General features: G+C 41.0%; 1 protein-coding gene across 1 annotated transcript; it reads left to right on the top strand.

The window, feature by feature from the left end:
* The first annotated feature begins 5,632 nt into the window (after nt 1-5,632).
* Nucleotides 5,633-11,177, top strand: rpl36 (ribosomal protein L36). The gene is made up of 4 exons (XM_040048440.1): nt 5,633-5,744; nt 8,237-8,331; nt 8,592-8,726; nt 11,060-11,177. The coding sequence occupies exons 2-4, from the start codon at nt 8,239-8,241 to the stop codon at nt 11,147-11,149; spliced, it is 318 nt and encodes a 105-aa protein (XP_039904374.1). The 5' UTR covers nt 5,633-5,744; nt 8,237-8,238; the 3' UTR covers nt 11,150-11,177.

Here is an 11,177-nt window from a genome sequence, read left to right as displayed (position 1 = left end):
CCGCGCCAAAAGCAGAGGACACTTCCTGTCCGCAATGGCTGATGGGAAAGCAGAGGTACGGGAAGGGCGTAACGTAACGCATTACCTCCTGTCTAAACAAAAGCACCTTTAGAGGTTTTTTTCGAAAATGTCCCGTGACTTTAACATTATGAAGGACAGCTTCCCCACCAAAACCCACGAAAAATTACCAGAAAGAACTGTTCACACTTGATAGTACTGAAGAGGATTAGGGCCACTGGAAAAAAAAAAAAGCGGGAACGTATTTTTTTTTCTTCTTTTCCTGAATTCTGAGAAAAAAGTCAGAATTCTGACTTTTTTCTCAGAATTCTGACTTTAATCTCAGAATTCTGACTTTTTTTCTCAGAATTCTGGCTTTGATCTCAGAATTCTGACTTTTTTCTCAGAATTCTGACTTTTTTCTCAGAATTCTGAGATTAAAGTCAGAATTCTGACTTTTTTCTCAGATTTTTTTTCCAGTGGCCCTAATCCTCTTCCGTATGATAGCAATAGGATAGGGTTACACAGGTGCATATAAAGACTGTGATGTCAGGCCATAAAACCAAACTTCACCTTTCCTGTATGCTTAGAAATAGAAGCAGTTATTCTGGTTAATGACAGTATATTTATATTCCTGTGAGTGCCAAACATAGTGTGTGTGTGTGTGTGTTTCATTGTTCTACTGTGCTTCATTGATCTGGTAACAGTGACAATAAAGATCTATCTTATCTTATCTTATTTTATCTTTTTATACAGTATGTCAGCATTCAAAAACAACCGCTACAAATATAAAACATTCTATTACATAATTATCCCACTTGTAAGCAGTGTTGCTCAAGTTACTTGAAAATAGCAATTATTTGCTAATTACTGATTACTCCTCCAAAAAAGTAATCCTGTTACTTTATTGAATACTTATTTCCAAAAGTAATTAGCTACTTATTACTTAGTTACTTTTTAAAAACATGAAACCCAACATAATTCTATTGTTTGAGCATAATCCATCATATAAAATTGAAGTCTCTTTTAAAAACTTGTTTTATTAATTTTAATCTTTTAACTTTATGCGCATTGCAGTTAAATGATATGCAATAGTGTTTGACTTGAAGAAATTTCCTGTATATTCCAGCATATAAAATAAAATGGGGTTTTTTGTGTTTACACTCACTATTTCAAATATATGAAAGTAAAACACTGCAAAAAATAAATAAAATTAAAGATTCAGTGGCACTAACTCCTGTTGTTCTTAAATCTATTTTCACCTGTTTAGCAGGAGTGGCACCAGTGGAGGTTTTCCTGGTGCCGCAGCTTTCATGTCAATGGGGGGATCCGGGGGTTTGCTCAGATTTGAAGTTTAATTTTTCACTGTAGAAAGAGGTTTTCTTCCCACACAGAGTGTACAGCAGACGCTAAGGTTTTTGTCACTTTTTTTCAGAGTCAAACTCAAAGTAATGTCAGTACTTCCAAGCTTTAAACGCTGCATGGTCGTACTCTCTCCAGCAACACACATCTGTTGCTGCCACAGATGTCGCACGCTCATACGTCATTGTCATGAGACATTCTCACAAACAAAATCACAGTTTAGTAATACAGCGTAATTACGAGAAAGTAACAGTAATATAATTACTTTTTTGCAATAGTAATCCCTTACTTTACGTGTTACTTGAAAAAATAATCGGATTACAGTAACGCTTGTAAGTGCCAAAATTATAACTAATTGACACATTAAATATAAACTTGTGCTTTTATGTAAAATACTGAACATGAAATTAACACAAATCCATTAACATGAATTTACCTCTATTGAAAAAAACTAAACAAGACTTTTAACAAAAATCTCAAATTATGTTTGTTTGTTATTGTCCATTTATGGAAATATAAGCAGCCTCCTAGAAAATCCTAAAAATATTTTTTAACTCTGTAGAGTTTATTATGTGGATGTGGTGGCAGCGCAAAGACAGCCTGCACTTCTGATTTATAAAGAAAATTTGGGAGCTGTTTTCATTTTGTTCTCAGTGGAAGAGTTGGATGGAGGAGGTTGCTCTTTGGTGAGATTAATGGCAGAGGCGTGAATCCTATCCCACAAACCATAGACCAAGGTAACTATGGTTTGTGGGTAAATGTTAGAAATGAGAAAAAGACAAACACCCATGTCGAAAAGTAGAGGGCTCATAGTTGAAGGTTACACAAAACATATGGAATACATAATAATAAAGATTATGATCTCTACACTGAAAATAATTAATCAGCATTCACACTAATTTTAACAATAAGATGAAACAACAAGTAAGTCTGGTACCAACTAGTGAAAATAGCGACGGTTAGTCAGGTGGTCGACCAGTCGTGCACATCCTTAAGCCCAACACTCATAAGTAGATTATGAAACTAATGACTCATAGAAATGGAGTAATTTATTATTTATGAGTACACAGTTGTTAAACCTACTTAATATTTACTAATAAATGATCAGTTTAACTAATTAGCCCCCACATATTTAGGGATTTTTAGATTTACACCAGATTTTATTTTCAGACACGGCAAACAATGATTATGTCAACATCTTTAATCAATGACATTATCAAAACCACAAATGAGGTACAAAATGATTCCCTTCACTCTAAAACATCAAGGTGTATGGAGCTCTTCAAATGTAGGTTGGCTCAATACCTTGAACAGTGTACAACTCTCTGCAGAACTGGATGATGAAACATTTTAACTCCACACTTGTCTTATTATTATATATTATAATAAGACATGATTATTTATCATAAATAATTATAAATAAGACAGTTTAAAGCAAGGCAAATGCTGGCTGGGGAGATGGCAGCCCCCCAAAAAGGTAATTCAAATATGCTAAATTCGTGACTGATGATATTGGACTGCAATAATTACTCTGTTAATGTAACAATTTGATCTTTTTCACCAATTTTGTCATTTTCAAAAACATGAAGTTTACTTTCAGAGAAGAGAAAAGAAAACAGAAATGCTTTTTTTAGAACCATTTTTATTTGTTTTGTGAATGTTTTCAACCAGATTAACTGATTAGCAGGGTAGTTGAAAATATATAATAACCCCCAAAATCCTTTTTTTACAGTGTATTGCCTTCGTCAGCAGCCTCTCTACAACTGTGTGGCTGAGCTTCAGTCTGCGCTGGGATGTTGAGTTCATTCATTAGCGTGTGAAAACTTTGTGTGTGCATAGCTTGCCACATCAACAACGTATGTGTGTTTTCCTCGAGGTGTTGGAAACAGAGTTTGTTATGGGAGCCCAGCCACTGTAAAAATGTGGGAATTGCAATTGTCACAATTCACACCACAGACACGAGCACTGTGTGGGATTCATGGAGAATCAGCATGGACCCACAGTGCGAGGATTGTCACCTATTGTTGTTCACTTTTTATCACTGTAAATAAACTCACTGCCTTACACAGCTACTGTGTATTTCGGGGTCAGTGGCCACAGATACTATGTGTTTTGGGCCTGGTCAGCTCATAAAAACAGGTACTGTTTGTTGTGCTAGGCCACCGGCAACAGTGAACTTGGGTTTTGCTTCTAAGTTAGAAGGCGTCTGGGAAGGAATCTCAAAACTGGATTATAGATGGCAGACAGCTGGTGTCATAAGCCACCAGCTCTGTTCAAAGATGGTCGTTCACAATGGGCATAGATGGCTTCTTTCACTCCTCTTTCAAACAATCTGTCTAATCTGTCCAAAATGTGAACATCGGCATCCTCAGAAGAGTGACCTTTGTCCTTAAGATGCAGATGGACAGCCGAATGTAGTCCTGTTGACCTGTCTGTCTGACCTTCTTTTCTGTGCATCTTTGCTGATTTGATGATCAAAAAAGAGCTGTCTTTACACATGTGTGTTCCCTCTTTTTCCCTTCTGGTTTAGAGGGAACATTTTCTGCCCAGTGTTTTAGGGTCCTGATTACTCCAAGTTTGTGTCCCAGAGGGCGTTGGGCGTCAAAGAGGAGGTACTGGCCTGTGTGTGTGGGTTTCTGGTAAACTTCCATACACCGGACGGACGTCAACGCGCCACCTGGACCTGCCGCAGCTGAGCTGGAGGTCAGGAAGCCATTTGGACCGTCAGGAGGTCAGAGCACCGTCTGACCTGCCGCGCCTGAGCCGGAGGACAACGTGCCTTCTGGACCTGCCGCACCCAAGCTGGAGGACAGCACGCCGCCTGGACCTGCCACGGCTGAGCTGGAGGACAACGTGCCACCTGGATCTGCCGCACCCAAGCTGGAGGACAACGCGCTGCCTGGACCTGCCACGGCTGAGCTGGAGGACAACGTGCCACCTGGATCTGCCGCACCCAAGCTGGAGGACAGCACGCCGCCTGGACCTGCCACGCCCCACCTGGAGGACAGCGCGCCTTCTGGACCTGCCGCACCTGAGCCGGAGGTCAACGCACCGCCTGGACATGCTGCACCCGAGCTGGAGGTCAACGCACCGTCTGGATCTGCCATGCCTGAGCCAGAGGCCAGCGTGCCGTTTGGACCTGCCGTGCCTGACATGCCACGCCCAACCTGGAGGACAGCACGCCATCTGACCTGCCACTCCTCAACCGGAGGTCAACGCGCTGCCTGGACATGCTGCACCCACGTTGGAGGACAGCACGCCGTCTGACCTGCCACAACCGAGCTGGAGATCTGTGTGCCACCTGGACCTGCCACACCCCAGCCGGAAGACAGCGGACTGCCTGGACCTGCCGTGCACGACCTGCCATGCCTGAGCGAGACGGCCTGCACATCAATGTCCTGCCAAGCTACGGCCTACACATCCATGATCTGCCAAGCCACATCCTGTTCAGTCACAGTCTGCACTGCCAGCACGTTGCTGGTCACCTGCCATGCCACGCCGTCGCTGGCCACCAAAAGTCTTTCACCATTGTTGCTGCCCACCTGAACTGTTCCATTGCCGAAGTTGGACCTGCGGTTGGCCCTCTGAACTTTTTGTGTTGGACTATGCCCCTTTTGTTGTCTTGGGGGATTGGTTTGCTTTTGGACTATGCTAATACTAAACAGCTAATGTTACCATATGTGTCGGCCAGGTTAACATTCATGAAGACTGTTTAATACTTTATTGAAAACAGGAGCTTTGCTGACCTCTGAACTTTCTCCTTAAGTTTTGTTAAGTGTTATTAGCATTAGCTAATCCAGCTGTTAGTAAGGAGGAGCTGTGTGTCTGTCTGTGTGAAGTTGTGTGTCAGCAGCCAAAAAACCCAAAGGATCTATTGGTTCACATTTCCACCAACTACAAGAAGCATCTCACTGTACTCACCAACAGTGGTTTCTGGGGGAATAATTATTTCCTTCAATGTATATAGAAAAAAACATTTAGACATTTAGGGCAAGAAGAATCAAAAGTCTCACTAAACAACAATGGTATTTGTATTAGAATATTAAGAGCTATGGATTTTATATACTGATGCACCAAACTCGGTGAAGATTAGAAACACTTTTGCAAAGGATAAAGCTGTGCATCATCACAGCCTCCTCCATCCTCTAACCTCCAAATGCATTTTAGGAATAAAAGGACCTTTAACATAGTGTACATAGACTGATTCCAGAGACAGATTAGTGAAATGAGAAAATCCCATTAAAATGAAAAACACTTGCTCTTCCCGGGCAGCAGGGCGCGCTGTCACGCCAGCGTAACAGAAGCGTTTTCCGGGTTAGCGCTTTCATTGCCCCGTTTAACTCACGCAACAGTCCTTCCGGCCTGACCGCCATCAAAGATAGCAGGTACGATTGTAATGTCGAGAAGTTTTAGCCAAAAGCCGTTTTTAATCTTTGCCATCCGTCGAGTTTTAGAAGATTTGTTGAAACTGCTAGTAACTACTAACCTTACTTTACGTCTCAGCTCAGTATTGTAGCACCGTATTATATGAAGTTGAAGAAAATGTGGCGTCTAGTCAGCCGTGTCCGTTTTCATTATGTTCCTGAGTGCGTAGAAATCGGTGCTTCCGAGCGCAGACTGAATATTGTTGTAGTGAGAAACTAAAGCAGCGAGCAGACCTGCGGGCTCATAGGGAGCTGTCGCACAGTCTGGTGGACACTAAAGCTTTACCGGCCCGGTGTAACGGATCAGCGCCAGTAGGTCGCTTGTACCCTCAAAATTGGAAATGAAATGGCAGATTGCTCCAGGCTACCTCGCGTGTCTTACATGGCGAGTCCAAGTCAAGAGCTTTTACTGAAGGTGGCTGCAGCAGAGCACATTTTAGTAATCAGCGTTCACTCAGTGTAACTGTGATGGTTAAGCTTCCACCGACATTGACCTGTTTAGATTGTGGTTGTTAAACGGAGATTTGGAGTCCTGTTAGCACTGTAAGAAATGTTTTTGAGACCAAATTATGGTGTTGTTTCAAATAGCTCGCTCAAAAGAACCAGAAGCTCCTGCTAACATTCTTTTTGCACAGTTATTGTCTAATCTGCAGGTCGCATCCATTGAACGAGAGTAATTGGTCTGTGTGTGTATATCACACAGTGCTTTTTTTTTTTTTTTTTTTTTTTAAATGAGGTTGAATTGATTCCACTGACCTTACATCTTGCTCGACTTCCTGAGCTACAGCTACCTTTGCAGTAAAGTAAAGCGATGGAGGTCCCCATCCTATTCCTGTGTCACAGACCTTGCCATGTCACATCTACACCCTGTTTTATTTGAGCTTTCCTGCTGTCAGATGATCATAGCGCTACTGAACCCAGTGATGTAGACCACTCAAGGAGGAGAAAAGGCTTCGGTAAAACATTGCCCATGGGTGCAAAGCTGATGTGGCTTACAATCAGTGTTGGGCAAGTTACTTCGAAAAAGTAATTAATTTTAGTTACTTCTTCAAAAAAGTAACTGAGTTACAATATTCTAAAAGTAATTAATTACTTGAAAAGTAACTATTGTGTTACTTTAATAAAACATGTAACGCTCTGGGGTCCAGGGTATAATTGGCCATTTTAACTACTTGATTTTCCCTCCACATTTTCCCTTTAAAAACTATTTACTTTGCCTTGTTTGGTATCATCCTTTTCAGCACAACCTCGCGTGTCTGAATTTGCAGTTGTTTTCATTTTGACATACTGTATTAACACAATGGATCTAAAATCAGACAAAAAAAACTTTGAATGCAAATAGAAATTGTCAATTTTAAAATCCTCTGCACAACTTTTGCAAACAACAAAGTTATTTGCATCCATTTACCTTTTACCTTGATTTTTTTAAATAACTATTTCAAACTATTTACAGAACAATCAGCTGTTCTGCATTCAATAAGATGCCACACAAATTATTTGTGCCACTCCAAAAAAAAATAATTTCTGTCCACTATAAAGGAGAACATTACAGCCTGATCCCTGCAGGTCTGACAGCAGCAGGTGTATCACTCCTGTTTCTACCTGGAGACAGCAGTCACCTCATTGTTCTGACACACAACACAAAACTATCCACAACACTACACACTAACTACACAAGACAACACATTAACTACACACTCCAAACACGCTAAACGTCTCAAAACTCGCTCTCTCTCTCGCTGTCACTCCTAAAACTTCCCCTGGTTTTTTTGCTCATAAGCAGAGCGCTTGCTGCGCTGTCCTTAGACAGTAAACGTGACGAAACTATTGAGGAAAAAACGCCGCGTATATTGTTTATCATGACTCTGGTTTTATGTGGCCTATCAACACAATTAAAAACTGGTATATATCACCTTGTTGCTTTGTCTTGAAGTGGTCATGTGATTGGCTTACCAGGACTACTTTATTCTTCCTCAGTCACACAGCAGCACTCATGTGGTTGTTTTGCCCCCTTAGCTCCAGGTGTTGTGCTAGACAGTGATCGTGATTACCGTCCACGGGAGCGCGCGCAGCTGCTTAAAGCTGTAGCGTCCAGATTACTTACGTAGTCAGCTACTTCCGTGCAACTGATATAAGATGCGGTAAACTGAACACAGCTTCAACCGTCTGTTTGTTGAAAAATGGTAACGGACCGCATTTTCTTGTTAGTAACTGTAACGGCGTTGTAACGATAGGAATAGTAATTAGTTAGATTACTCGTTACTGAAAAAAGTGACGCCGTTATTCCCATCACTGCTTACAATAGAGCTTAGACAAGAGCCTGTTGTCGGTGTTGGTCTTCCTGCTATTGCATACTAAAGTATTTGTTCTGATATGTTGATCATGTGAGATTGCAGCTAGTTAAAGCCTCATCATTTGCACTTGTCTTAATGTTTGTGTGTGATCCTCCGCAGACATGGCTATTCGTTATCCTATGGCTGTTGGCCTTAACAAAGGCCACCCAGTCACCAAAAATGTAACTGCTCCCAAACACAGCCGCCGGCGCGGGGTGAGTATCTCTTGCTGAGTGACTTTACAGACTTGACTATATTACAAGTGTTAAGATAAATATATTTGCACTTCAGACAGTGGTTTGTGTACTTACTCTGTGACTGGTTTGACCTGAAGCGTTTGATGACACATAGTGTAAATCAGTCCACATAAGCATAATCTGTCAGGCATCAACATTCCTATATCACATTATGTCCAAATAGAGTCAATGGTGTTAAATGCTTTGACTTACCGTGTACTTATGTCTTTACTGCCCAGCGTCTGACCAAACACACCAAGTTTGTGCGGGATATGATCCGTGAAGTGTGTGGGTTTGCTCCGTATGAGAGGAGAGCCATGGAGCTGCTGAAAGTGTCCAAGGACAAGAGAGCCCTCAAGTTCATCAAGAAGAGGGTGAGTTTGTGTCAAAGCACTCGCCAGCCTAAACCACAGTAGTATTTGCCCGGTTACAAACCACAAAAGTGAGGACAAGTTGTAAAATGTAAATAAAGATTATGCAAATGTTGTATTATCTTTATAATATTTATAAAACATATTACATGTTTAAATAGAGCTGGGCGATATAAGATTTTTTCATATCACGATATGTTTTTTGTTTTTTTGTTTTTCATTTCAGGCGATAACGATATTTATCACGATATAAGCCAAATAACTATATTTGTAAGATTTAAATGTGCCGTTGCTCACAAGTAAAATGTGAAATAATCAGCAGCTTGTTTTGATTTAAATATTTATTTCCCATAATAAGTTCAACAGGGTAGATGTACTTAAGGAACATGAGACTTTTTCAGATAAATAAAGGCAAATATTGCAAACTACACAAAAGGCAGCCGCTAAAGCGTTTAAGTTTCAAAATAGAACAAATGAAACAGACTAAATTATCAATTCCACTTAGAAACAAAATATTAATTCTAAAAATAAATCTTAGTTTGTTTTACAGAAGAACAGACAAAATTGACTAACTTTTGTCAATATCAAATAAACTGAGAACTAAAAGGAAATTCTCAATCTCTCCTTGTTGTATAGCTTAGCTTTTCAAACAGTTTTAACAGTGACTTTAGTCTGACAAAAGCCGAATGACGAATTAGCGCTTCCAGTCAGAGATTGAGCATGCACCGCTTTATTGTATTTCCAGACTTGCTTTCGGCACAATTTACAGACTTGAAATAGCCGAAATACCTTCACACTACGGAACTTCTGCGGCTCTTCCGTTTGACAATCTCTCCGGCATTGGAACCATCATCTGTTTTCTCTTCGGTAACCTTCGGTCACGCTCGGTTGATTTTTCTGTAGTCGGCACACTCATTTCCTCCATTACCCGGGCGGCACGGCGGCTGGCTGCTTCCCAAACAAATACACAGGTGCGGCTTGGCACTTGTGCTGTACATAACAAGTCACGTGACGTGACGCTGCGGCTGTGATTGGTTCGGCTCTGCGCTACTTAATTTGGATTGGCTGTTCTTCTTCCTTTTTTTTTTTTTTTTTTAATTTATTTTTTTTAAGAGGACGAGCGGTGAGGTCTATCGCAATAGTTTAACTTTTCTATTGAGAAAAAGTTATTTCGCAATACATATCGTTATCGTTCTATCGCCCAGCTCTATGTTTAAACTGAATTATTGTACCATGATAAGAAAACTGAGCTCATTTTGACTCGATGGCAGCAGCAGGTATCAGAACATTCGAACAGGGTCAAGCTGAAGAAGTGGCACTAAAAAGAAAGAGCTGGAGGAACATTTAGCAGCCACTTAGGTTTATTGGCAACATGTGAGTCACATGACGGGGTCTAAAAGAGCATCTTAGAGAGGCAGAGGTTCACCATTCTGCAGAAAACTGCGTCTACAAATTGTTTTTCAGAATGTTTCTGAATGTAAACATGTGAAGACTTTTGAGTAATTCATCATCTGTAGTTCATAATATCATCATTGTTGAATGTGTCCGTATCACCAGGCCCTTAAAACGGGCATGATTGTGTGGTGGAAATCAGTGCATGGGCTCAGGATCAGTGTGTGAACACAGCTCAGCGTGCCCTCCACAGATGCAGGTTGGAGCTCTGTCATGCAAAGAGGCAGCCACATGGGAGCGTGATCCATAGACACCGCTGTCTTCTCTGGACCAAAGCCAGTTTAAGATAGACTGAGGCAAAGTGGGGAAACTGCTGAGGTCATATTAATCAAAATCAGTGCCTTTGGAAGTGGCAGTTTGCACCAAAAACAGGACAAAGCAGGGTCAGAACTGCTGAGCAGCTGGAATCCTCTAACAAAGGAGAAGAAGAAGAATCTTCTAGCATTCCTCTTCCACAAGTCCCACAGCTGCTCTGGTGGACTTGTGGGTTGTTGTTAGAAGAAGAGGGGATGCTACAAAATGCTGCATGTGACCCTGCGCCAACTTATTTATGATTTGTGGCTGCGATCACATTCAAAATGAGCTCAGTTTTCATAACATGTTTATTTACTGAGGTTATCAGTACCATGTTTTGTGATTTGGAGGTTATACTCATAATTTTCCATGTTACACAGCCTTCCAACTGCTAACTATGAGTTGAGATGTGTGCATTCTCACAATTTCAGTGAGGTAGTTTTATAATGAGCCATCTGTAATGTGTTGGCCATTTATAAGGACCCGAACTTTTTTGTGATCGTTTGTTGGATATGATTTTTATGCACTGACTGGACAACAGAAAAGCTCAGAGCTCTTCTAATATTTCTATACTGTTTTTCCCCTCACAGATCGGCACTCACATTCGGGCCAAGAGAAAGAGAGAAGAGCTGAGCAACGTACTGGCTGCCATGAGAAAGGCTGCTGCCAAGAAGGAGTAAAAGTCATTTAATAAAACGTGAAACTACA

The sequence above is a fragment of the Simochromis diagramma genome, unplaced genomic scaffold (assembly GCF_900408965.1).
Source record: "Simochromis diagramma unplaced genomic scaffold, fSimDia1.1 OVJJ01000557.1, whole genome shotgun sequence".
NCBI classification, from domain to species: domain Eukaryota; kingdom Metazoa; phylum Chordata; class Actinopteri; order Cichliformes; family Cichlidae; genus Simochromis; species Simochromis diagramma.
This window is presented reverse-complemented; position numbering and strand designations above follow the sequence as displayed.

Bases quoted from the DNA above. Each gene is read 5' to 3' on its own strand.
- rpl36 (XM_040048440.1), top strand. From the start codon at position 8,239: ATGGCTATTCGTTATCCTATGGCTGTTGGCCTTAACAAAGGCCACCCA. The intron at 8,332-8,591 runs GTGAGTATCTCT...TTTACTGCCCAG, and splicing joins AACACAGCCGCCGGCGCGGG to CGTCTGACCAAACACACCAA. The intron at 8,727-11,059 runs GTGAGTTTGTGT...TTCCCCTCACAG, and splicing joins TCAAGTTCATCAAGAAGAGG to ATCGGCACTCACATTCGGGC.